At 45.3% G+C, this 27,563-nt stretch overlaps 1 protein-coding gene across 1 annotated transcript in view; it reads left to right on the plus strand.

Moving 5' to 3' along the window:
• Window positions 1-27,563, plus strand: part of ABCC4 (ATP binding cassette subfamily C member 4 (PEL blood group)) — a 217,450-nt gene that overhangs the window by 16,951 nt on the left and 172,936 nt on the right. Inside the window, exon 2 of the mRNA XM_022576930.3 lies at window positions 27,360-27,470. Coding sequence (XP_022432638.1) covers window positions 27,360-27,470 — 111 coding nt within the window. The remainder of the gene's footprint in view (window positions 1-27,359; window positions 27,471-27,563) is intronic.

A 27,563-nucleotide genomic window follows, 5' to 3' on the forward strand; every position in this document is an offset into this window, starting at 1 on the left:
TGTGTGACAGACTCTAGATCCATCCACGTCTCTACAAGTGACCCAATTTCGTTCATTTTTATGACAGAGTAATATTCCATTGTATATATGTACCACAAATTCTTTATCCGTTCATCGTCGATGGGTGTTTAGGCTGCTTGCATGACCTGGCTATTGTAAACAGTGCTTCAGTGAACATTGGGGTGCATGTGTCTTCTTGAATTGTGGTTTTCTCTGGGTATATGCCCAGTAGTGGGATTGCTGGGTCATAGGGTAATTCTATTTTTAGTTTTTTAAGGAACCTCCGTACTGTCCTCCGTAGTGGCTGTATCAGTTTACATTCCCAAAAACAGTGCAGCAGGGTTCCCTTTTCTCCACACCCTCTCCAGCATTTGCTGTTTGTAGGTTTCCTGATGATGGCCATTCTGACTGGTGTGAGGTGATACCTCATTCTAGTTTTAGTTTGCATTTCTCTAATGATTAGAGATGTTGAGCAGCTTTTCATGTGCCTCTTGGCCATCTTTATGGCTTCTTTGGAGAAATGTCTATTTAGGTCTTCTGCCCATTTTTGGATTGGGTAGTTTGTTTTTTTAATATTGAGCTGCATGAGCTGTTTATATATTTTGGAGATTAATCCTTTGTCCGTTGATTAGTTTGCAAATATTTTCTCCCGTTCTGAGGGTTGTCTTTTCATCTTGTTTATGGTTTCCTTTGCTGTGCAAACGTCTTTAAGTTTCATTAGGTCCTGTTTGTTTATTTTTGTTTTTATTTCCATTACTTTGCGAGGTGGGTCAAAAAAGATCTTGCTGTGATTTATGTCAAAGGACGTTCTTCTATGTTTCCCTCTAAGAGTTTTATAGTGTCCAGTCTTACATTTAGGTCTTTAAGCCATTTTGAGTTTATTTTTGTGTATGGCGTTAGGGAGTGTTTGAATTTCATTCTTTTGCATGTAGCTGTCCGGTTTTCCCAGCACCACTTATTGAAGAGACTGTCTTTTCTCCATTGTATATTCTTGCCTCCTTTGTCATAGATTAGTTGACCATAGGTGCGTGGGTTTATCTCTGAGCTTTCTATCTTGTTCCATTGATCTATGTTTCTGTTTTTCTGCTAGTACCATATTGTCTTGATTACTGTATCTTGGTAGTATAGACTGAAGTCAGGGAGTCTGATTCCTCCAGCTCCGTTTTTTTCCCTGAAGACTGCTTTGGCTATTCTCAGCGTCTTTTGTGTCTCCATACAAATTTTAAGATTTTTTGTTCTAGTTCTGTAAAAAATGCCATTGGTAATTTGATAGAGATTGCATTGAATCTGTAGATTGCTTTCGGTAGTATAGTCATTTTCACAATGTTGATTCTTCCAATCCAAGAGCATGGTATATCTCTCCATCTGTTGGTATCATCTTTAATTTCTTTCATCAGTGTCTTATAGTTTTCTGCATACAGGTCTTTTGTCTCCCTAGGTAGGTTTATTCCTAGGTATTTTATTCTTTTTGTTGCAGTGGTAAATGGGAGTGTTTCCTTAATTTCTCTTTCAGATTTTTCATCATTAGTGTATAGGAATGCAAGAGATTTCTGTGCATTAATTTTGTATCCTGCAACTTTACCAAATTCATTGATTAACTCTGGTAGTTTTCTGGTGGCATCTTTAGGATTCTCTATGTATAGTACCATGTCATCTGCAAACAGTGACAGTTTTACTTGTTTTCCAAGTTGTATTCCTTTTACTTCTTTTTCTTCTCTGATTGTCGTGGCCAGGACTTTCAGAACTGTGTTGAATAATAGTGGTGAGAATGGACATCCTTGTCTTCTTTCTGATCTTAGAGGAAATGCTTTCAGCTTTCCACCATTGAGAATGATGTTGGTTGTGTGTTGTCATATATGGCCTTTATTATTTTGAAGTAGGTTCCCTCTATGCCCAGTTTCTGGAGAGTTTTTTATCATAAATGCATGTTGAAGTTTGTCGAAAGCTTTTTCTGAATCTATTGAGATGATCATATGGTTTTTCTTCTTCATTTTAATATGGTGTATCACATTGATTGATTTGTGTGTTTTGAAGAATCCTTGCATCCCTGGGATAAATCTCACTTGATCATGGTGTGTGATTCTTTTAATGTGTTGTTGGATTCTGTTTGCTAGTATTTGGTTTACGTTTTTTGCATCTATGTTCATCAGTGATATTGGCCTGTAATTTTCTTTTTAATAGTATCTTTGTCTGATTTTGGTATCAGGGTGATGGTGGCCTCGTAGAATGAGTTTGGGAGTGTTCCTTCCTCTGCAGTTTTTTGGAAGAGTTGGAGAAGGATGGGTGTTAGCTCTTCTCTAAATATTTGATAGAATTCACTTGTGAAGCCATCTGGTCCTGGACTTTTGTTTGTTGGAAGATTTTTAATCACAGTTTCAATTTCATTACTTTTGATTGGTCTGTTCATATTTTCTATCTTTCTGGTTCAGTCTTGGAAGGTTATACCTTTCTAAGAATTTGCTCATTTCTTCCAGGTTGTCCATTTTATTGGCATAGAGTTGCTTGTGGTAGTCTCTTAGGATGCTTTGTATTTCTGCGGTGTCTATTGTAACTTCTCCTTTTTCATTTCTAATTTTATTGATTTGAGTCCTCTCCTTTTTCTTTGAGTCTGGCGAAAGATTTATCAATTTGACTCTTCTCAAAGAGTCAGCTTTTAGTTTTATTGATCTTTGCTATTGTTTTGTTTGTTTCTTTTTCATTTATTTCTGCTCTGATCTTTATGATTCTTTCCTTCTGCTAACTTTGGGTTTTGTTATTTCTTCTTTCTTTAGTTCCTTTAGGTGTAAGTTTAGATTGTTTATTTGAGATTTTTCTTGTTTCTTGAAGTAGGCTTGTATCGATATAAACTTCCCTCTTAGAACTGCTTTTGCTGCATACCATAGGTTTTGGATCGTCTGTTTTCATTGTCATTTGTCTCTAGGTATTTTTTGATTTCCTCTTTGATTTCTTCAGTGATCTCTTGGTTATTTAGTGACGTATTGTTTAGCCTCCATGTGTTTTTTACTTTTTTTCCTTGTAATTTTTTTCTAATCTTGAGGCGTTGTGGTCGGAAAAGATGCTTGATATGATTTCAATTTTCTTAAATTTACTGAGGCTTGATTTGTGACCCAAGATGTGATCTATCCTGGAGAATGTTCCATGTGCACTTGAGATGAAAGTGTAACCTGCTGTGTTTGGATGGAATGTCCTATAAATATCAATTAAATCTATCTGGTCTATTGTGTCATTTAAAGCTTCTGTTTCCTTATTAATATTCTGTTTGGATGATCTGTCCATTGGTGTAAGTGAGGTGTTAAAAGTCCCCCACTATTATTGTGTTTCTGTCGATTTCCTCTTTTATAGCTGTTAGCAGTTGCCTTATGTATTGAGGTGCTCCTATGTTGGGTGCATATATATTTATAATTGTTATATCTTCTTCTAGAATTGATTCCTTGATCATTACGTAGTGTCCTTCCTTGTTTCTTGTAACATTCTTTAGTTTAGAGTCTATTTTATCTGAAATGAGTATTGCTATATCAGCTTTCTTTTGTTTTCCTTTTGTATGGAATATCTTTTTCCATCCCCTCACTTTCGTCTGTATGTGTCCCTAGATCTGAAGTGGGTCTCTTGTAGAGAGCATATATACGGGTCTTGTTTTTGTATCCATGCAGTGAGCCTGTGCCTTTTGGTTGGAGCATTTAATCCATTCACATGTAAGGTAATTATTGATATGTTTGTTCATATTACCATTTTCTTAATTGTTTTGGGGTTGTTTTTGCAAGTCCTTTTCTTCTCTTGTGTTTCCCACTTAGAGAAGTTCCTTTAGCATTTGTTGTAGAGCTGGTTTGGTGGTACTGAATTCTGTTAGCTTTTGCTTGTCTGTAAAGCTTTTGATTTCTCTGTTGAATCTGAATGAGATCCTTGTCAGCTAGAGTAATCTTGGTTGTAGGTTCTTCCCTTTCATCACTTCAGCTATATCATGCCACTCCCTCCTGGCTTGTAGAGTTTCTGCTGAGAAATCAGCTGTTAACCTTAAGGGAGTTTCCTTGTATGTTATTTGTCATTTTTTCCTTGTTGCTTTTAATAATTTTTCTTTGTCTTTAATTTTTGTCAGTTTGATTACTGTGTGTCTCAGTGTGTTTCTCCTTGGGTTTATCCTGCCTGGGACTCTCTGTGCTTCCTGGACTTGGGTGGCTATTTCCTTTCCCATGTTAGGGAAGTTTTCCACTATAATATCTTCAAATATTTTCTTGGATCCTTTCTGTTTTCTCCTTCTGGGACCTCTATAATGCGAATGTTGTTGAGTTTAATGTTGTCCCAGAGGTCTCTTAGGCTGCATTCATTTCTTTTCGTTCTTTTTTCTTTATTCTGTTCTGTGGCAGTGAATTACACCATTCTGTCTTCCAGGTCACTTATCCGTTCTCCTGCCTCAGTTATCCTGCTACTGATTCCTTCTAGTATATTTTTCATTTCAGTTATTGTATTGTTCGTCTCTGTTTGTTTGTTCTTTAAGTCTTCTAGGTCTTTGTTAAACATTTCTTGCATCTTCTCGATCTTTGCCTGCATTCTTTTTCTGAGGTCCTGGATCATCTTCACTATCATTATTCTGAATTCTTTCTCTGGAAGGTTGCCTATCTCCACTTCATTTAGTTGTTTTTCTGGAGTTTTATCTTGTTCCTTCATCTGGAACCTAGTCCTCTGCCTTTCCATTTTGCCTATATTTCTGTGAATGTGGTTTTCATTCTACAGGCTGCAGGGTTGTAGTTCTTCTAGCTTCTGCTGTCTGCCCTGGTGGATGAGGCCATCTAAGAGTCTTGTGCAAGCTTCCTGATGGGAGGGACTGGTGGTGGGTAGAGCTGGGTGCTGATCTGGTGGGCAGAGCTCAGGAAGACTTTAATATGCTTGTCTGCTGATGGGTAGGGCTGGGTTCCCTCCCTATTGGTTGTTTGGCCTGAGGTGACCCAGCACTGGAGCCTACAGGCCCTTTGGTGGGGCTAATGGCGGACTCCGGCAGGGCTCACAACTAGGAGTACTTCCCAGAACTTCTGCTGCCAGTGTCCTTGTCCACATCATGAGCCACAGCTGCCCCCTGCCTCTGCAGGAGACCCTCCAGCACTAGCAAGTAGGTCTGGTCCCATCTCCTGTGGGGTCACTGCTCCTTCCCCTTTGTCCTGATGCACACATGACTTTGTGTGTGCCCTCCAAGAGTGGAGTCTCTTTCCCCCAGACCTGTCGAAGTCCTGCAATCAAATCCCGCTAGCCTTCAAAGTCTGATTCTCTAGGAATTCCTCCTCCCGTTGCCGGAGCCCCAGGTTGGAAATCCTGACCTAGGGCTCAGAACCTTCACTCCAGTGGGTGTACTTCTGTGTTATAATGGTTCCTCAGTTTGTGATTTGATTTTATTGTGATTGCACCCCTCCTACCGTCTCATTGTAGCTTCTCCTTTGTCTTTGGATGTGGGGTGTATTGTTTGGTGAGTTCCAGTGTCTTCCTGTCGATGATTGTCCAGCAGTTAGTTGTGATTCCAGTGCTCTTGCAAGAGGGAGTGAGCACACATCCTTCTACTCTGCCATCTTGAACCAATCTGCCTCTAAGTCTGTTTTTTAAAAAAATTTTTCTTTTCGCCTGTATCAGGTGGCTCAACTCTTGGTTTTCCCAGGACGGTCCTGGTTTACATCACTTATCGCATTGTAATTATTAACAGCACCCCGTTTCACTCCTAGGAGTATCTTAGGTTGGATGATAAATAATATGGTCACTCTAATGGAGCTAAGGTCATCTTCCTTAAAATGTGCCCCTCCCCCCTGCCGTGGAGTATGGGCAGGAACTGTGGACAGAGTAATGCTAATAAACTTGTTAGTATTTGCTAGACTTTTACCAAGAGTAATGATTAGTGAAAACCTATTACTATTATTATCCCCACTTGAGCGGCTATCCTCCTAAGATAACCCCTGACCTGTGATATGTACATGAGAATGATGGCTGTGAAAGCTACAGGGAGAGTATGTCCTCCTGGAGGTGGCATCTGGCAGGCTAGGTGGGTGGGCGTCTGGGCTGCCTGGTCCCAGCCGGTTGTGGGACCTGGGGGAATGTTGACAGTCTTGGGCCTGGAGAGACAGTACCTAAAGGGGTCTCTTGAAGGTGTGTGCTAGTCTAGCCAGTGAATGCGCTTAGCTCCAGCAGAAAGCCAGCTGAATAGGAAGCCGAGGCAAGGGGGGCCCCTGAGCGGCCGGGCGCCAGGGAAGTCCTGGGTCAGGTGGAGAGGCTGGCTGGCCCCCGGATGACCCAGACGTTCACCGTCTTGGCTAGTTTAGACGATAAGCTGATTGTAGTGCTGTTGTAGTGGGTTGGGAGGAAGAGTGGGCCAAGGGCTCCGAGGGGCCTGGTGGCTCCCTGTGCCCTTGGGCTCTGCAGAGGCTGAGGAAGCTGGATTCTCAGCCCTGATGGAAGGACACTGTGTCTGAGGTGGGGCTTAGTAAGTGAGTTTGAACTCTGTGGTGACTGTCCTGGCTTATTACCAGCTGTGTCATCTCCATCTTGGTCCCGTTCCAATCCGAGCCAGTCTCTTTTTTTCTTTTCTTTTTTAAATTTGGCCACGCCACTTGGCTTGTGGGACCTTAGTTCCACCACGAGGGATTGAACCCACACCCTCTGCTGTGAAAGCCCTGAGTCCCAACCACTGGACGGGCAGGGAATTCCCCAAGCCAGTTTCTTTATTTGCCGATATAACATATTAGTATTAACCTTGTGGGGTGGATGGGAGAAGATTTTAGCCACGTTTGCTTTTGCTGCTTTCCTCTGGGACCTGCCTGAAGCCCAGCTACCTCTCCCAGGTTCCCCGATACCCTCCCTTCTACAGGACATTCTTTTACGATCTCTGCTGAATTAGAGGCAAGTACTTAGTATTTCAGGATTTTTCTGAGAGTGCTTTAGGCCTTTGGCTTCTGACTCGTTGTTCTCTTTGCTTGGAACACGACCCTGCTCGTCCTTTGAGTCTTGGTCCACACCTGGCCTCCTTGGTGAGCACGCCACCTAAAGCGGCTGCCTCCACCCTCAGCCGTGTCTCCCTCTTTTTATTTTCCGTCTGGTCATTATCATTGTTCTGGATGTATCTTTTTTATTTGATGATCGTCCTTCTTCCCTTCCTGAATGTGAGCTCCATAAAAAAGACTGTATCTGAGGTCTAGAACCTAGAAAAGTGCCTGTTACACGATGGGACTGGAGAGACAGTACCTAAAGGGGTCTCTTGAAGGTGTGTGCTAGTCTAGCCAGCGAACGCGCTTAGCTCCAGCAGAAAGCCAGCTGAATAGGAAGCCGAGGCATTAATTCGAATTAATGGTATAATTCCGGTTTCCCTATAGTCCTGTTGTTGAGATTCCTGGTGAAAAAAGTGAGTTTGTGTTTTGCTTCCTTTTGTATTCATAAAGGGGTTACGCATGTGCTGTGGTTTGGGGGCTGCTGCCCTGGGGATCGAGGGAGGAAGATCGCATTTGTCTCTGGCCTCTTTGGAGGGAGAAAGAGGGAGCGGCCCTTCCTCTGTTCTTGGGTTACACAGCAGGGTCCTGGGGCCCTTTCACTGTTCTTAACCCTTTGTGGGGTGTGTGTGCGGTGGTCTCTCTTACCTCTGTCCCCCCATCCTTCTGATGAAGTGCAGGTGACCTCCATGAGGGGCGGGGAGTAGAGAGGCTTGTGAGAGGGAATCAGATTCCCTTGAAAAGGGCATTCAGATCACAGGGGCTGGTTTAGGGCTGTGGGGAAACAGCACAGGCTGGAGCCAAGGTGACAGGCCATCTTAAAGTGTCTCCTACAAAGCATTCTCTTTGCTCACGAAGCCTGCTTGTGTTGTTTTCTGTTGCTTTTTTCCCACCTCTGCAAGCTTATAGGAAACATTTTTTTTTTAAAGCAAATGGGAGAAGGTACCAAAAGTATTAAGGAAGCTGTTTTAGCCTGTCCTAGGATTTGCTAGGGAGTTTCGTCTCTCTCAACTTACTTCCTATCAAATAAGCCCTTTAACAGACCCCGTACAGAGGCTTTTCAGAAGATGTTTTTGTTCTTTCTGAATATGCAGCTATTCAAGCTGAGGGTTGGTATGTTCATAATTGACCTAATGCTTCAAAGAATGAACTGGTTTAGCTGGAATTTTCCTAAAGTCTGTCCTAGTGACTTAGTATTGCCCAGATAGAAAGTCTATAATTTATAATTAGCTTTTCCCCCGTAACTCTGAGTAATAGGCAGAAAGCCTGTTACATTTTAAATTGGGTTGTCATGTTGGACAGCTCTTCTCAGTGTTATGTAAAGAATCCCACATTCCAGGTCTGGATTTTTGAGAGCTCAGAGCTCTAAACAGTTGCCTAGAAGAAAGATGGACAGAATAGTCATAAAGAAGGACTGACTTGGTGCGGAAGAGTGGTTTTATGTTCAAAGCCAGCGTGGGCACTGGGGATTTTTCCATCACGCCTTCTGCCTCAGGGCTGTTGGGCCTTCTGTGTTTTGTTTGTGGAGCTTAAGGAATCTCTCAGTTATTAGCTCATGGATAGTTACCAGAAATATGAACTCAAGGACTTCTCTGGTGGCGCAGTGGTTAAGAATCGGCCTGCCAATGCAGGGGACACGGGTGCAAGCCCTGGTCTGGGAAGATCCCACATGCCGCAGAGCAACTAAGCCCGTGCGCCACAGCTACTGAGCCTGTGCTCTAGAGCCTGCAAGTTACAACTACTGAGCCTGCAAGCCACAACTACTGAGTCCACGGCACCTAGAGCCCGTGCTCTGCAACAAGAGAAGCCACCTCAGTGAGAAGCCTGCGCACTGCAATGAAGAGTAGCCCCTGCTCACTGCAACTAGAGAAAAGCCCGCGCGCAGCAACAAAGACCCAACACAGCCATAAATAAATAAATAAAAAGTGATGTGTGGTCTCTACGCACTTATTAAAAAAAAAGAAATATGAACTCAAATCATTGCTTTTTTTTTAATCCTTTACCTTTTCTTCTGATCATGTAGGGTGGTGACATAAAAATTAAATGAAAAAATAGGCTCACCTACTTTATTAGTTATTCTGTTTACTTGGAGTAAAATCATAGCTGTGTCATCAACTGCCCTTTCTCTTCAAACCTCATACCATTTGCCAAGAGATAATCGTGAATTGTAGGGCAACCTAGACCAGGGGTGGAAGTCTCTGTCAGAGTGTTCCTACGGGGCCTTAAATATTTAAAAATTAGTCACCTTGCTGTGTGATGATATAGAAGAATCTGATGGCCAGGCCCGAGGAGAAAAAAGTTTGGGCAGAAACATGAAGAGCTGAAGCAGTTTGCTAAGAAAATCCTGGAGCCAGCTGCAAGAGGCATTGGAGAGAACAAGAGGGTCAGTGGTGCTATACCAAAGTCTTAGGGTCCTCAGCTCGCTCAGCGGAACAGAAGGAAACGCACCAAATGCCGCCTCATTGAACATCGTGAGTTTAATTTTAACTTTCTGTATTTTCGATGACATCCTCTGGGGAATTGAAGGCACAACTGAGTCTGATCGGTGGGCCTGCCGAGTCATGACCCCAAGGGGAGGGACCAGGAAGAAAAGGAAGCAATAACAGAGGTCCGCCCTTCAGGACTTCACGCCTAAGCCAAGTTGACAGAGCTGCAGTGAGGCTGGGCAAGATGGAATTGCACCCTGAAATTCACATCAGTGTTGAAGGGAGCCCTAGACTGTCAATGCTGAAAGAATCATCAGAAAAAGAGAATGTCTAAACATTAGAACTGTGCTGTGTGGAGGCTTTGGGAAAAAAAAGTTTGGAAGTTTTGGGGAGATTCCAAATAAATAGGAACCTTGTTCTGAATAAATTGTTTTTGAGTTAGAGATAAATGATTGCAATAGATGCATCTTCCTGATTTTTTTGGGTGGCAAAGTATCTGTTTTTCTTGTCCTTTTGGGGGACATAAAATAAATGGGGTCACAAATTAGGCATATGTGTGTTTTTGTGTTAAGTAGCAAGTATTTAGGTTTGCCCAGAACATACTTTGCATTATATATATTAGATGCTTTGGGGAAATGAAAACAGTAAAGACAGCCTGTGGCCTCGTGGGGCCACTGAAAGTAGAGGGGATTGATTTAGATTTCATGTTTGACTGTGAAATTTGTGGCAATTTCAGCAGTGCCAGGCTGTAAGGTGCTTTCTTCCCTGGCTGTGAAATGTTTTTCCTAAGTACATAAACATTATAAGTTAGATGCCCTGAACTCTAGAATGTTTTTCCCAAGGAAGTTGTCTCAGGTCCCTGAGATTAAGCAGCCTGCGCCTCTTTTGAGTTCATCCGATAATTTAGATTTCTCATGAATTCCCCTTCAGATGGCTTTTTCTTAGAGTTAGTGGGCAGAGGCTTGCGATGGGAGTTCTTGGGGCGTGAGTGGGGAGGATCGGGGCTTCCTAGAGATGTTCAGCCTGTTTCCCAGGCTTTGGTTTAATGGTGATTGCAGGCTGAGGGAATCCTGTTCCCCTCTTCCGGTTTCATGCAAAGCCATGTCACACTTTGTGCCCTGATACATTGTGTGCCAATGTCTGTTACGTGCATAGCAAAAGAACACAAAGTTAGGTAAACTTCTCCCTAAACCCAAGAAGGTTCCACTGCAAAACAGAGCGTCTCAAAGTATCATGGGGTTATTGCCAAGTTCTCAACTGCTTCTTGCAAATTTTGGACACACACAGTGTACAAAAGGTTACAAAACCTTTATAAACACTGGACTGCTAGTATGTTGAGGGCTGAGGTGATGCAAATATTTGCCGAGATTTTATATAGACAAGTAGTCTGTTAATGATAGCTGTGGTCTCAGGGAGTAAACAATTTCTACATGGACTTCTGCGTAAGAACAGGAGTTCTGGTGGGCCCTGTGTGTGAACCCAAGGCCCACGTGTGACCTTCTTGTCCTCTTGTCCTCTTCTGCCAGGCCAGCTGTCGCTGTTCGTGTGCTGTGGAGATCCCACTGTTGACAGCCCTGTCCTCTGACTCGGGGCGGCAGATACTGTTTTTAATAGAACCCAGGCAACTTGTATCACGTTACACATACTAAAGTAATCTGTCTGCAGCTGTCTCTGGATTCATTTGCTAGCTGCACTTGGAGACCGGAGTTAATCATAGGTCAGAGTTAAACTTTGTCATGGGTCAGGAGAGAAAGGCCAGCTGGCTGTTCCTGGTCGGGTCTTTTTTGGTGTGTCTTCTACTGCTCATCATTTGACTGCCATCTCTGAGTCATCAGAAATGAGAACCTCTTTGGTGGGTGTCTGCCTAGAGCCTCGCTGGTCTGCAGACCAGCAGTATCGCCATCACCTGGAGCTGGGGAGAAACATAGTCTCAGGTCCTGCCACAGACTTAGTGAATCAGAATTTGTATTTGACCAGGATCTCCAGGTGATTCGAATGCATGGGTCTAGGCCAGGCTCCTGTTGTCTTCTGCTTTGTCGAAGCTGGGTTACTACCTCATCCAGGTTCTGACGGTGGAAGAGGAGAGCGTGGAGGAGGTGTGCTCATGGTGTTAAGGCCTGGATCCTGCGTGTGAGTGGCACACAGCCCTTCTCCTGTCTCCCGTGCCACACCATCTCCCCTAACTGCAGGGGGGCTAGGAAATAGTCTGAACATATGCCAGGAATAAGAGAAGGAAGGATCAGCTCACGAATGGGCCAAGGGATGTATTAGGTGAGCTACGCTGTGGATGGAGTTCAGCTGTTAATATTATTCCCACCTTTCCTTTTTTTACTCCTTTATTCTTTTTCATTAATTAAAATATTTAAAAAGTATACTCATTGCTGATTAGAGAAAAAGATATTAATTTTATTTCTAACCACAGATAACACCAATATTAATTGTTGGGTGACTCACTTTTATAGAGAAAATAACCCAACATCTAAGACCTATGTACAGATGTGGATTTACCCTCAGTCTTCCTTTTCTCTCATGATGGAAAATGACAAGCATATACAAAAGTAGAAGGAGTTGCATGATGAACCCCTGAGCACTCATCTGTAAGTGTCAACAAGTGTACCACCTCATGGCTAATCTTGCCTCGACTCACTTCATGTGCTGGATGCGAAGTGTCCATTTTCTTGCATGTCTGATGAGTGAAGAATGGTGTTATGGGCTGAATTGTGTCCCTGCAAAACTTATGTGTTGAAACCCCAGTGCCCAGTACATCAGAAAGTGACTGTATTTGGACATTGAGCCTTTAAAGAGTTGATTAAGCGAAAATTAAGACATTAGGGTGGGCCCTAACCCAATATGACTGGTGTCCTTGTAAGAAGAGAAAAATCGGACACTGAAAGAGACACTGGGGATGCACATACACACAGAGGAAAAGGGCCTATGAGGAGACACAGAAGGTGGCTGGCCGACTGCAAGCCCAGGAGAGAGACCTCAGAGGAAACCAGCCCTGCTGACACCTTAATCTTGGACTTTCAGCCTCCAGAAATGTGAGAAATTTCTGTTGTTTAAGCCACCCAGTCTGTGGCATTTTGTTGTAGCAGCCCTAGCAAACTAATACAAATAATATACCATTGCTCTTTCCTTTTTTTTTTTTTAAAAGGAAGAGCACCAAAACCCACTCTTCTTAATGTCACCGTATATATTTGTTATGTAATTTTCACAGGTCTTTGTAGGAAAGTGTCAGTATGATTATATATACACATACACACCTGTTAAATTATGTATTGAAATCACATTGTACATCTTCTCACTTCACAATTTTTTTACTCTTTGTGTCATACAACAGGCACAGAATATTATAAACAAAGGCATAGCTTTAGAGAACTATTGTAGAGTTAAAACCCTGTAACCACCATCCAGATTATGAAATAAGGTTCTGCCAGCTTCCCCATCCACCTTCAAGTATCCTGTCCCAGTCATAAGCCCTTCCCTTTCCTCAAAAAGAATTAAAGGTCAACTTCAAACTCTTCAGTGTCTATTTCTTTTAAATCTTCATCCGTATACCTGTATTGTATTCATTTTTTTAGAGTTTTAATTAGTCTGCATACTCTGACGGGTTCACATCCTGCTTCCTTTTTTTTTTTTTTTTTTTTGTGGTACGCGGGCCTCTCACTGCTGTGGCCTCTCCCTTTGCGGAGCACAGGCTCCGGCCGCGCAGGCTCAGCGGCCATGGCTCACGGGCCCAGCCGCTCCGCGGCATGTGGGATCCTCCCGGACCGGGGCGCGAACCCGCGTCCTCTGCATCGGCAGGCGGACTCTCAACCACTGCGCCACCAGGGAAGCCCCATGCTTCCTTTTAAAATGCAGTATAATTTAATATAAGCAATGCCTTTTGATAATGCAGGTCCTATATTTATCTTTTAAAACAACTCTAATATATTCTAGCATATATATTTTAGCGATTTATCTGTTTTCCGGCACTTGCCATTTGGCTACTTTTTTTTTTTTTTTTTTTGCAGCACGCGGGCCCCTCACCGCTGTGGCCTCTCCCGTTGCGGAGCACAGGCTCAGTGGCCATGGCTCACAGGCCCAGCCGCTCCGCGGCACGTGGGACCCTCCCGGACCGGGGCACGAACCCGTGTCTCCTGCATTGGCAGGCGGGCTCCCAACCACTGCGCCACCAGGGAAGCCCCTGGGCTACTTTTTTACGGTAGTATTTTGAGTGTGATCATCATCTCTGGCCTGATTCTTTAATTCTGCGCCATGTAATCGTTCATCCTCCTCTGCCCCAGGTACTGGACTACGCACTGGGGGGAGAAAGCGCTGGCCTTCTCTCCCAAGCTTTAAAATTTAGCTCTGTGGAGTACATTTCTTTTTTTTTCTGGCTGCGCCGCACAGCATGGGGGTCTTAGTTCCCTGACTAGGGATCAAACCTGCGCCCCCTGCAGAGGAAGCACAGAGTCTTCACCACTGGACCGCCAGGGAAGTCCCTGGAGTACATTTCTAAAAGTGAAATTTCTGAGGCAAAGGATACACTGGCTTTGTATTAAACACATCTGGGTGTTTTTTTTTTTTGTTTTTTTAATTTTATTTATTTATTTTTTGGCTGCATTGGGTCTTCGTTGTGGTGCACGGGTTTCTCATTGCGGTGGCTTCTCTTGTTGTGGAGCGTGGGCTCTAGGCACGAGGGCTTCAATAGTTGTGGCTCGCAGGATCTAGAGCGCAGGCTCAGTAGTTGTGGCGCACGGGCTTAGTTGCTCCACAGCATGTGGATCTTCCCGGACCAGGGATCGAACCCACGTCCCCTGCATTGGCAGGCAGATTCTTAACCACTGCACCACCGGGCAAGTCCCTACATCTGGGTTGTTTTAAAGGAAAATTGGATCAATTTGAAATAAGCCAATCTTGTAACTGTGTCTGTGTTGACCTGGCCAAAATTGGAAGGAAAAATGCAATTGGTCTGGCATGGCACCTCTGTGTTTTTCTGATTCCCACCAAGGTTGACGTTTCCCCAGCACTGTTTACTGTTGGGTTTCCTGAACAGGTTGACTGTTTATCGCTCATGCCCTTATGTGTGAGGCAGGGCCAGGTTCTCTCCTCACAGGTGTCCCTGACTTGAGTCCTACCCTCTTCACACTGGCGTGGCCCCAGGTGCTCGTAATCTGTCCACTGACAGCCCTTCTCCTACCTCGTTCCAGTTGCTGCTGTCAATTTCCACAGCTGCCTGGAGCCTCAGACCTGTTCCACTTCTGAGCCAGCGGTCAGTGGTGGCCGGAGTGGCGGACGTGAGGGGACACCAGTGACAGGGGCCCGTGCATTCCCATTCAGTAGCTGGTCTGCTAGGCAGTACCCTAAATCCTTGCTTCCCCGTCCTTCCCTCAGGCATCCACCACAGCTAGATTCTAGGGGGAGGGAGGGATCTTTGACCTACCCTTTTGCAAGGTTCCTCAGGCCGGGTATCCCAAAGCCTGAGTTTTTGGTTCTAGTTCAATCATTTAACCGACCTTGCCATCTTAAGCCAGTTTTCCTCTCTGGGGCTCATGGGCTGTACTAGATTTTCCGAAGTGTCTTCTAGCTCTCATCCCCTGTGATCCAACAATCGTTTGCCACCGCCAGTCTTTCCTGGAAGGGTAATTCTCCACGCGGCTCCGGACCAAGCCCACGAGGAGTGCTTGCTGAAAACGCAGATTCCTCGTCTCTGCCCCAGATGTGGGGAGTCAGAACCCTGGCGAGTGGGCTCTGTTTATTTTTAACGAGCGTCTCAGGTGATTTCATTACAGAATAAAATGTGCGAAGTCTGTCCTAGAGTTAGATAGAGCCTGTGCCCACCGGGCAAGAGGAGGAAGCTCTTAAAACATTCCTAGTCTCTTCTTTCCGTGTTGGCAGAAATGTTCATAGTGACAGCGATGGGCTGGTGGGCACTAGGTCTAGGGCTGTAGTTGTGTATTAGCTGCGGGGAGGACAGAGAGGCTGTGGGAGAAGGAGGTGGTCAGAGCAGAGGAGCCAGTTGGTGGGGGGCCTCGGCCAGCAGAAGCTAAGCGTGTGTCGTCCTGAGATGTGAGCTGATGATGTGGGGCCTTAAGCTCTAGGGCAGAGTTCTGCACTGAGCTCTGACACCAAGTCCCAGGAGTTGACCCAGACTGCACAGGTGAGGGGCCTCGTCCTCCACAAGACTGCCCTCCCTCCCTTCAGACGCCAGCTCCCAGTCCGGGGCTCCCCAGGCCACCCTCACTTTTGACCCACTGGCTACAAATTAAAGGATTCGCACAACCCCCTCCCATTCAGTAATTCATTAGAACAACACACAGAACACAATTGCTTATTACGGCAAACAGATTCAAATTGGAACCAGTCAAAGGGAGAGTCACACAGGGTGAGGTCTGAGAGGGTCCCAAACTCTAGGCTTCCTTCCTTGTCTTATCCCTGTGGAGGCAGGACATGTCACCCTCGCAGCACATCGGTGTGCGATGGTAGAGTATGGCCGACCAGGAAATCTCCCCCAAGCTTTGGTGTCCAGCGTTCCTATTGGGGTTTCATTATGTAGGCATCATGGATTGGACCATTGGCCGTGTGATTGATCTCATCTTCAGACCCCCCTCTACAGAGGTCAGGCTGAAAGCATGGACTCACAGGCCCGACCTTCTAATCCCACGGTTAGTCTTCTGGTTTGGCTACTCCCCATCCTGAGTCCTCATTAGCATGACCTTTAGGAGCCAACCATGAGTCACCTTGTCAGCATAAACAGTCAGAGCCCACACACTGTTACTTGGGAAATTCCATGGGTTTAGAGGAATGAGGATAAGTAGCAGCCAGTCTTTTTTTTTTTTTTCCTTCCCAGCTTTATTGAGGTCAGTCGACAAAATTGTAGGATATTTGGAGTTTACGATGTGATGAGTTGATATATGTATGCATTGTGGAAAGATTCCTCCCATCAAATTAAGTATACATCCATCATCTCACGGACACCTTTTTTTTTGGTGAAAACATTTAAGTTCTATCTTAGCAGATTTCATTTGGACAATACAGTGTTATCAAGTATAGTCACCATGTTTTATATTAGATTCTCAGACCTTATTCATCTTAGAGCTGAAAGTATGTACCCTTTTACCAACCTTTCCCTTTTTATCCCCAAGCTCCTGGCAACCACTTTTCTTTTGTTTCTATAAGTTTGACTTTAAAAAAAAAAAAAAAAAAGATTCTGCATATAGGTGATACCATGCAGTATTTGTCTTTCTCTCTCTTTCACAAAGAAAGCATAATGCCTTCTAGGTTATTCATTGTTGTCACAAATGACAGGATTCCCTTCTTTTTTAAGGCTGAAGAATATTCCATTGTGGTGTGTGTGTGTGTGTGTATACATATGCATATGTACATATACATATCACAGTTTATTTATCCATTCATTTGTTGGACAGGTAGGTTGTTTCCTTACCTTGACTATTGTGAATAATGCTGCAGTGAACATGGGAGTACAGGTATCTCTTTGAGATAAAGATTTCATTTCCTTTGGATATATACCCAAAAGTAGAATTGCTAGACTGTGTGGTAGTTCTGTTTTTAACTTTTTGAGGAATCTCCGTACTGTTTTCCATAGTGGCTGCACCAACTTACCTTCCCACCTACCGTGTATGAGGGTTCCCTTTTCTTTACATCATCTCCGACACTTGTTATTTCTTGTCTTTTTGATGATAGCCATTCTAACTGATGTGAGGTGATGCATCAGTGTGGTTTTGATTTGTATTTCCCTAATGATTGGTGATGTTGAGCATCTTTTCATGTGTCTGTTGGCCATCTTTATGCCTTCTTTGGAAAAAATGTCCATTCCGATCTTCCGTTTTTTAATCAGTTTTATTGTTTTGTTTTTTTGTGAAGAGGTATGAGTCCTTTATATAGTTTGGATATTAGCCCCTTGTTGGATACGTGATTGGCAAATATCTTATATTCAGTAGGTTGCCTTTTCATTTTGGTGATGGGTTCCTTTGCTGTGCAGAAGCCTTCTAGTCCCATTTGTTTATTTTTGCTTTTGTTTCCCTTGCCTTTGGAGTCAGATCCACAAGAACATTGTTAAGATTGATGTCAGATAGGTTACTGTCTATATTTTCTTCTAGGAATTTTATGGTTTCAGATCTTACATTCAAGTCTTTAATCCATTTTGAGTTAACTTTAGTGTGTGTGGTGTAAGATAATGGTCTAGTTTCATTCTTTTTTTTTTTTTATAAATTTATTTACTTATGGCTGTGTTGGGTCTTCGTTGCGGTGTACGGGCTTTCTCTAGTTGCGGTGAACAGGGGCTACTCTTCATTGCGGTGCACGGGCTTGTCATTGCTGTGGCTTCTCTTGTTGTGGAGCATGGGCTCTAGAGCGCAGGCTTCAGTAGTTGTGGCACACAGGCTTAGTTGCCCCGCGGCATGTGGGATCTTACCGGACCAGGGCTCGAACCCGTGTCCCCTGCACTGGCAGGCGGATTCTTAACCACTGCGACACTAAGGAAGCCCAGGGTTGGGACTGTTGATGTAAATACAGACAAGGTGTGCCAAAGCATGCTCTATGGCAGGTTCTCAGACTGCAGCCGGCGTCAGCATCACCTGGAAGACTTGGTACAGTACAGCTTGCTGGGCCACACAGAGTATTTTTCATAGGGCAGGGTTGGGACTGAGAATTTGCATTTCTAACGAGTTGCAGGATGTTAATGTTGCTGCAGTGGGGACCACAGTTTGAGAACCTGTGCTGTATAGAAGATGGGTAAGCTGGGGGATTGATCCCTTAGCCCTACTTCGTCCTACATTGACCTGCAAAAAAGCCAAGAAGCAGATCCTATGCATAGCTCACAACCACAGTTTCCACATCATATTGTAATTCTTTGTTAACATAGATCCCTTGCTCCCAGACTGAGCTGCTCAAGGACAATTGAACCAGCGAATACAGGGATGCGTTTCAACCATAACCCTTGACTTGGTGGCTGAGGACTGCTGCCAGTGTGCTGTGCTACTCTCTGGGGCCAAACTTTGAAGTAGAGTTCTGTGCCTTTTCCAGAAAGACAGATTAGGGCAGTGGTTCTGATCTAGATTTTGCTACCAAAATGTCATTTTAGGTTGTCACAATTTAGGGTGAAGAGGTGCTACTGGCATCTTGAGGAAGGAGTCCAGGGATGCTGCAAACTCTCCTACAAAGCACAGAAGAGCCACCTGTGACGAGGAAGCATGCAGCCTGAAATGTCAGCACCATTGAGCTTAAGAAATCCTGCCAGGGCTTCCCTGGTGGCGCAGTGGTTGGGAGTCCGCCTGCCGATGCGGGGGACACGGGTTCGTGCCTCGGTCCGGGAAGATCCCACGTGCCGTGGAGCGGCTGGGCCCATGAGCCATGGCCGCTGAGCCTGCGCGTCCGGAGCCTGTGCTCCACAACGGGAGAGGCCACAGCGGTGAGACGCCCGCGTACCGCAAAAAAAAACCAAACAAACAAAAAAGAAATCCTGCCATAGGGGAAAGTGTTCTAGTGCGGTAGGGTGGGTCTTACTGTGAGATCTGTCTGCGTGCCTCTCATTTGTCCCTCACCTCAGTCCCTGCTCTTGGACTTTCTGACCCAGGTCACCCTGCTTCCCTACACCCCCTGTGTCAGCAGCCCTGCCCAGGCTGGGTCATGGAAGCCTCCAGTAATCAGGGAGCACTAAACAACGATTAATAATTTGCCACAGCTAAAAGTGCTTTAAAGTGCATTATTCTTTCAAGAATAAATGACTTATTTGAGTGGGGTGAGGGCACTGGTTGAATGATTAACTGACCTCAGCCGACCTCTGCATTCCCCTTCTCCTAGAGAAATTTAGAGAGGGCTGTGTGAGTGTGTTCTTTGCCACGGCTCCTCCACCAGCAAGTTGTTCATTTATTTATTCAGCAGAGTTTTGAGTGACTCACTGTGTGCCGGGCCCAGTGAACCACCACGGAAAGACTGGGTCCTACCTGCATGGAGCTCCTGCATGGAGGACGAAATAAACAAGTGGATTATTTTTCCTCTCAACAAATAGAATGTAGTAAATGGGTAAAGAAAGTTGGAAGGAGGAAGTAGAGAATCTGGATTTGCTTTTTTAGACAAGGCAGTCCAGGCCTTTCTGTGGAGGCAACAATTAGCTTGAGACCTGGAAGAGAAAAGGTGTAATGATGGGGGAAAGTGAGCAAGTGGATCTGTCTGTTCCCAACAGAGGGAACAGCAGTCAGGAGCCGGGCAGGCTCTCGGAAGCACAGCACAGCAGCATGGCTGGAACGCTGAGCAGAGGTGCTGGACGGGAGATGGGGTGGTGAGCTGGGAGGGGCCCATCATGAGTTGCACTCGGCCAGGACCGTAGGTGTAGTTCTAGTGCAGGAGGACAGCATGCTCATGTACTTTTTTTTTTTTTTTGCGGTACGCGGGCCTCTCACCGCTGTGGCCTCTCCCGTTGCGGAGCACAGGCTCCGGACACGCAGGCTCAGAGGCCATGGCTCACGGGCCCAGCCGCTCCGCGGCATGTGGGATCTTCCCAGACAGGGGCATGAACCCGTGTCCCCTGCATCGGCAGGCGGACTCTCAACCACTGCGCCACCAGGGAAGCCCTGCCCTTGTACTTTGAAGACAGCATTCTGTCTTCTCTGTAGAAAGATCATAGGGAAACCAAGGGTGGAAGCAGGCAGTACAGTTTGCAGGCTCTTGCAGCTCTGAGAACCGATGGCGGCTTGGGGCTTTGGTCTCGGGACGATGGTGGTGGGAGGGTGACAAAAGATGCCAAGTGGTTGGGGCCAGGCTGCATTTTGGAGAAGCAGCTGTGGGACTAGTTGGCGGGTTGGCTGCGGGGGTGAGGGGAAGGGAGGCATCAAGGGTAGTGACCACCAGGTTTCTGGTTTGAGCAGTGCGTCTGTGAGGTTGACATTTACAGAGAGAATGGGAAGAGCAACTTTGGTGGGGAAGTCAGGAGTCCCATCTTGGACTCTAAAGTGGAGATGCCTGTTAGCCATCTACCAGGAGAGGACAAGAAGGCACTTAGCCACAGGAGTTTGGGGGAGTGGCCTCTGTCAGAGAGTGCAGGGAGCTGCTTTGGCTAACATTTCGACACTTCTTAGTGTCTCCTTCAGCCTCTCCTCTTGGGGGCCTTGGGGAACAGAGCTGAAAAAGCAGTGGCTTCATTCACAGATACACTTCCTCAACATCAAGTGGGTACAGCTTCCCAATAATGGAGCCTCAGTTCTGTTTTCTAGCCCCATCCCTGCCTACCTGTAAACACTGCCCGACACCTATAGAGGCCATGGCACGTCTTTGCCAGTTGTTCTCTTCATTCAGTGTTTTTTTTTTTTTTTTTAAGCATGTTCCACAGTTTAATAAAACTTGCCAGGAAGATGCGCCAGTGTTTCTGTAGCTTTGTGCACTCCTGGGGCATCCGTGAGCCCTCCTGGGAGTGTGGGGTTCCCTTGGTCCGGTCAGGCACATGGCTCCGTGGGGCACTGGCCTTTACAACATAAGTACTTGTATTGTTTTGGTCGTTTTACATGTCACTTCCTTCTCACTTTATGCGAAACAAGTGACACAGGGTGGCAGCCAAGTGTGAGCTGGGGAAGGAGGAAGCCCTCCTCAGAAGGAGGTCATTTCCATGTGGCTCCGTATTCACTGAGCTTCACTGTGTCCCAGGAACCGTGCGGGTCACGGAGTGTGTGAAGCGTCCGCGAGGCTGTCCTGCCCTTGAGGGAGCCGCAGTCTGTTGTGGAGATGATGGTGCTGAGGACCGTGTGTGCCCAGCGGACAGCTGTCCACACCAGTGTGGTTCAGATGTAAGATCGCAGCCCATTGGTGCAGCACGAAATCAGTTTTGTGGATTTCGACTGGTGTTTCTTTCTTCTTCAAAATAAGTTTTAAAAATTGTCGTAAAATACACAACATATTTACCACCTTAACCATTTTAAAGTGTACACTTGAGTGGAATTAATGACATTACACTGCTGTGCAACCATCATCATGGTCCACGGGATCCTTTTCATCAGTAAAACAGAAACTCTGTACCCCTCCCCCTCCCCTCCCCTCCCCTCCCCTGGTAGTCACCATTCTACTTTCTGTGTTTGTCATTTTTGACTCTTTGGATACTTCATATAAGTTGAATCATATGGTATTTGTCTCTGTGTGACTGGCTTATTTCACTTAGCATAATATCCTTAAGGTTCATCTATGTTATAGCCTGTGTCAGAATTTCCTTCTTTGAGACTCAGTAATATTCCAGTGTACATGTGTACCACACTTTGATTTTCCATTCATTCATCATTGCTTCCACCTTTTGGGTACTGTGAATAATGCTCCTGTCATTATGGGTATATCATGACTGGCATTTCTTTTGCAATGAAGTAGGCTAGAATAGAAAATAGCAGGGGATGGGACTTCCCTGGTGGTCCAATGGGTAAGACTCCACACTCCCAATGCAGGGGGCCTGGGTTCTATCCCTGGTTGGGGAACTAGATCCCGCATGCATGCTGCAACTAAGAAGTCTGAATGCCGCAACCAAAGATCCCACGAGCTGCAACGAAGATACGGTGTGCTGCAACTAAGACTTGGCGCAGCCTAAATAAATACTAAAAAAAAAAAAGAAAAGAAGAAGAAAATATCAGGTGTACATAGTGTGGGCAGACCCAGACTACTGATGAAGCATGAGGCACAGCTTTGCAAGCTGTATGAGATGCCATATATCGTAAATTAACCTAGACGCATTGATGGTTATTTCCCATGCACCGATACACTGCGCACTCTGTGAAAGCATCAAGATAACTTAATAAATTCTATCAGTTCTTTAATCTTGAGTTAGACATCCTTGTTTTTGGCCACACCACATGACATGCGGGATCTTATTTCCCTGAGCAGCGATCGAACCCGCACCCCTTGCAGTGGAAGCACAGAGTCTTAACCACTGGACTGCCAGGGAAGTCCCCTAGGCATCCTTTTAATTAAGAAAATGTGAATTACTTGTTCACATGCATTTGATTCAGCTGCTGGAATGGTTCTTTGACCCAAGTAAGGTAGTTTCTTTCCTTTGCTCTGTGGTTTCACAAATCCCAATGAGTAGCATCAAAGGCTTGCTTGGGTAGGCAGTCATAGTCATACTCCTTACTCTCCGGAGGGATATCTGGAACTTGGAAGCAAGAGCTCTGTCATCCCTCATGGGGGAAGAAGTTTAATAGTTTGGGAGAAAGCGTTTGATTGGAACAGACACTAAAGGCCAGATATTCAGAGGTGAGTCAGCGCAGGCACTCACTGGCATAGAGGGATCTTGGTGACGAATTGAGTCCTGTATCTGTTGGTGGCCGTGTGTGCTGTGCTAAGTAGGTAAGGTGTCACCTGCTGGTTGTGAGGTCCCTTACTTGTTAGTTCCAACCAATACTGCTTCAATCCCTTCAGAACCTTAGGAGGTGGTCAGCATGAGTAATATTTTACTTGTGATTCCTTGTTTTATTCTCAGTGTTAACTGAATTGCATGCAAATGTGTCAAAAAATTTTTTTTGGAGGGGAGAGATAAACTGGGAGACTGGGATTGACATATACACACTACTATGTACAAAATAGATAAGTACTAAGAACCTGCTGTAGAGCACACAGAGCTGTGCTCAGTACTCTGTAATGACCTATACGGGAATAGAATCTAAAAAAGAGTGGATATATGTATACGTATAACTGATTTAGTTTGCTGAACAGTAGAAACTAACACAACACTAAATCAACTCTACTCCAATAAAAATTAATTAAAAAATTATTTTTGAGGAGGTGATGAGGATGGTTACCCATGCACAGTAGTTGTAGATTCTCAGTCTTGGTTGTAGCGTGGGAAAAAGTATTTGGAAGACGTGTGGTGATAAGACAAGGGACACTACGAAGAAGTGAAAGGAGGGGATTAGCTGGTGGGAGGAAAGGGAGATAAGAAGGCCAGGGGTGAACCAGAAAAGGCCTGGAAGCTCGGAGGCAGGAAGGCTCTGCAGTGCCCACAGCCTGGGAGGACCCTGGTGGACCCCAGGGTAGAGGGTATGGAGGGAGCTGGGGGCACGCAGCTTGCATTGCTGCTTCGCTTAGAACAGGAAGTGGATAAAAAGAGCAGGGATGAGAAAATGGATTTTGAGCAAGTTTTAAGAAATGGGGGGAACTTCCCTGGTGGCGCAGTGGTTGAGAATCTGCCTGCCAATGCAGGGGACACGGGTTCGATCCCTGGTCCGGGAAGATCCCACATGCCACGGGGCGGCTAGGCCCGTGCGCCACGGCTGCTGAGCCTGCGCTCTAGAGCCCGCATGCCACAGCTACTGAAGCCCGTGCTCCACAATAAGAGAGGCCAAAGCAATGAGAAGCCCGCGCACCGCAACAAGGAGCGGCCCCCACTCGCCACAACTAGAGAGGGCCCATGGGCAGCGGCGAGGACCCAATGCAGCCAAAAAAATAATTAAAAAAAAAAAAAAGAAAAGGGGAAAGTTACAGAGGAAAGGAGAGAAGATTCTAGCTTGAACATTGCCACCCACGTCTAATTGGATTTGGCTGTGGGCCACTCCAGGAAAGCCAGGGTGGTGACCCGTTTCAAGATAGTTCATCAGCACTGTGGGTGTTCTGATGTCACGCTGGATAGGCTCCAGTGGTATCTGTGCCAGGCACCGTGGCCCGCGAGGCCCATGGAGATCCCACATGGTACGTGAGTTGTCATTGCCTGGAGGGAGTTGTGGTCTCTGGTGGGACAGTTAGGAGGGAAGTGCTGCTGTGGATGAAGACTCGTGGTGGGGGGGAGAGTATCATGGTGGCGAGGACGACTCTTGGGTTGGAACTGGGTTGAGGGATGGCTACTTTGGCAGTGGTCTCAGTGCTGTCAGTGATAAATTGGAGTCAGGGTGCCAATTGACTCAGGTCTCCATGTCTAACTGTTCAGGTGGCGACACATACTTTAGGCTCCCGTCAGTGAGCTTGCCATCTGATGGAAGTGAAAACCCTCATGCCTTGATATGGTACCCAGATTTGGGAAGTGAAGGGATTTGTGAGGGTCCTTAAATCAAGAGCTATGGGGAAAGACATTTGCCTAATTGAGCAACTTCATCTGTTTTCTGCTGGGGCCCACATGGGATTCCTCAAGATCGCTGTCATGGTGACCTCTGCTCTTTGTCTGATGGGACTTTGTAGTGTTCAGAGCAACACTGATCCTTTCAGTTGATGGCTCAGCAGCCCAGGGAGGTGTTATTATCTCCAGGTGTTCTCCCCTTTTGCTGGAGGCCAGTGCTGAGAGGTCATGTGGCTAATTCAAGGTCATGCAATCAGAAAGCAGCAAAGTATCATTACATTTTAAGAAATTGTGGTAAAATGCATATAAAATAACATTTACCATCTTGACCATTTTTAAGCACATGGTTCAGTAGTGTGAAGTACATTCACATCACTGTGCAACCAATTTCCAGAACTCTTCATCCTGCCTTAGTGTGTCATTAAACACTAACTCCCCACTCTCCTTCCTTCCCGCCCCTGGCAACCACAGCACTACTTTGTTTCTCTCTGAATTTGACTAAGTACTTCATTGAAGTGGAATCATACAGTATCTGTCCTTTGTGACTATACCATTTTACACTTCCAGCAGCAGTGTGCAAGAGTTCCAGTTTCTCTACATCCTTGCCAACACTTATTTCCCTCCCTCCCTCCCTTCCTTCCTTCCTTCCTGATAATAGCCATCCTAATATATGTGAGGTGGCATCTCATTGTGGTTTTCATTTGCATTTCCCTGACAATGAGTGATGTTGAGCGTCTTTTCCTGTGCAAGTAGACTTTTAAAGAGGGCCTTTTCAGGGTAAATCCCAGTGTTAATTCCCTGAGCGTTTTTGGGAGGGAATAAGTGTAGGATAAATGGCAAAACATTTTTCAAACCTGTTTAGTGGTGATGCTCGCAGATTTATACTTTTACTTTGGAAGGAAATTGAGACCTAGAGATATTAAGGATCATGGAGATGCTGAACTGGAGTGGAGAAGGAGATGGGGGGGGACAGTTGAGGCCCTGGGGCCTCAGTACCACTGAGGGACTAGAATGCAGTCTTCTGCCTCCTGGTCTGGGGATCTTTAGAGGTGCCAAGCTACCAGGGTTAGCAAAATCTGAAGCTTAGTCTCTCTTACTGCTTCTTTAATAATTCATAGACATTCATTTATTCAACAAAGAATTCTTTAGCATCTCCTTTCTACCTGTATTGTGCTAGGAATAACGCAATAAAAGAAGTGTGGGGCTTCCCTGGTGGCGTAGTGGTTGGGAATCCGCCTGCTAATGCAGGGTACATGGGTTTGATCCCTGGTCCAGGAAGATCCCATGTGCCATGGAGCAACTGAGCCCGTGCGCCACAACTGCTGAGCCTGCGCTCTAGAGCTCACGAGCCACAGCTAGAGAAAGCCCGCGCGCAACAACGAAAACCCAACACGGCCAAAACAAAAAAAAAAGAAGTGTGGTCTCTGCTTTCATGGGTTATTATTGTCTGGCCTTGGAAATCTCCCTACTCTGGCAAAGTGAGTAGAATGGTGTTAACCTTTGGGCTGTCTCTGCATATTAATCATTACTTAAATAATGCATAATGGACTTGGATAATGTTTTTTTTAGCCCTTTGTATAGTTACTGTTTTTTCCATTAATAATAAATAATTTGTAGAGAGGTAGTTTGAGATTATGTAAATATCATGGTTCACACAAGCTTTCATCCACGAGGTTTAACTTCCATTGATAATTTTCTGACTCCTATATATTTGTTCCTTCTATATTTGTTTGCATTCTAGACTGCAACAGCTTTCCCTTCTCTCCTGTTCATGAAGCAATAAAGTCATGGATTCTTTTGTTATTTAATGGGTTATAATTCACTGACATTTATTTAATACCTAAAGTATCCCAGATGGCTAGCAAGAGCCCTTCAAGCTGGCTTCTCTGTCTTTTGCACACATCCTTGTGATTACTTTAGAGCTTCCTTATTTTAGGGTGCAAGATGTCCAGGCCCATCTTGTACTTTCTCTGCCGCTGGTCCTGGCCTGTCGATGGTGATGCTGTTGCTGGGAATGCCTGGGGCTCTACTCACCTGGACCTGGTCTAGTTATAGCAGCCCACACAGAAATTTCCTCTTTTGGGGCCCATGTTGTGGCTGGCCCGGTCCTTGTGGTTCTTAAGATTGTGAGGCATGTCTCAGCAACAACCAAGAGGGAGTTCTGAAATGGCAAGGTTTATCACTCACATGTCTTGAAGGGTACAAGGCACACCTGAGGTCACACAGCCCCAGAGAGAGAGGGAGAGGGAGGGAGGGAGGGAGGGAGAGCACGTGCATGTGGTGAGCTTGTACCTGCACTTCTGCCTTGTTGGGGTCAAGGGCTGGGTGCATGTCAGGCAGGCACTTATGAAAAAAGCTAATTGTCAGGTGCTGACACACACTGAACCAACCTTGGAATCAGCCATTGCTTCAAGGAGCGCTGGTTCCTCTTAGGAAGGATATTAAAAAGCCGAGATCTGGGTGAAGGGGACCAAAAGGCACAAACTTCAGTTATAAAAGAAATAAGTCATGGAGATGTAATGTCCAGCATAGTGACTGTGGTTAATTATACTGTGTTTTTGAAAGCTGCTGAGAGTTGACCCTTAAAAGTTTTCATTAGAAGAATAAAAAAAATTATTACTGTGTATGTTAAAAAAACAAAACACCAAGATCTGGAGACTTGAATGCTCCTTGCTACCAGTGTGTCACTTCTTCCAGGGCCTCTCAGCGTATAGAGTTGAGAGAGAGAGAGAGAGAGAGAGAGAGTGTGTGTGTGTGTGTGTGTGTGTGTGTGTGTGTGTGTGTAAAAACACGCATCTAATTTTCTTCCCCCATATCTCTATATATTTAAAATGTAGACCTATTTCTGTAGGCCTCTTTTTTTAATTTTTAATTTTTTTTTAAAAACAAAGGCCGTCGATGTGGGATTCTAATTAGACAGATGTGTAGTTTGGATATATGTCACTCTCCTTTAATTTTTAACAGGTGGCTAAACCCCTTGTTTAAAATCGGTCACAAACGCAGATTAGAAGAAGATGACATGTACTCAGTGCTTCCGGAAGATCGCTCCAAGCACCTCGGGGAAGAGCTGCAGGGGTAAGTAGCAGGCAGTGAGGGGAAGGGGAAGGAAGGGTGAGAGCTTCTACATGTGGCTAGTGGTTTGGAGTGGGTTTTACCTTCCTCTGGGTT

Source organism: Delphinapterus leucas, chromosome 18 (genome assembly GCF_059928025.1).
Source record: "Delphinapterus leucas isolate spDelLeu-1000000601 "Yukka" chromosome 18, BTC_Dleu_Yukka2, whole genome shotgun sequence".
Taxonomy (NCBI): domain Eukaryota; kingdom Metazoa; phylum Chordata; class Mammalia; order Artiodactyla; family Monodontidae; genus Delphinapterus; species Delphinapterus leucas.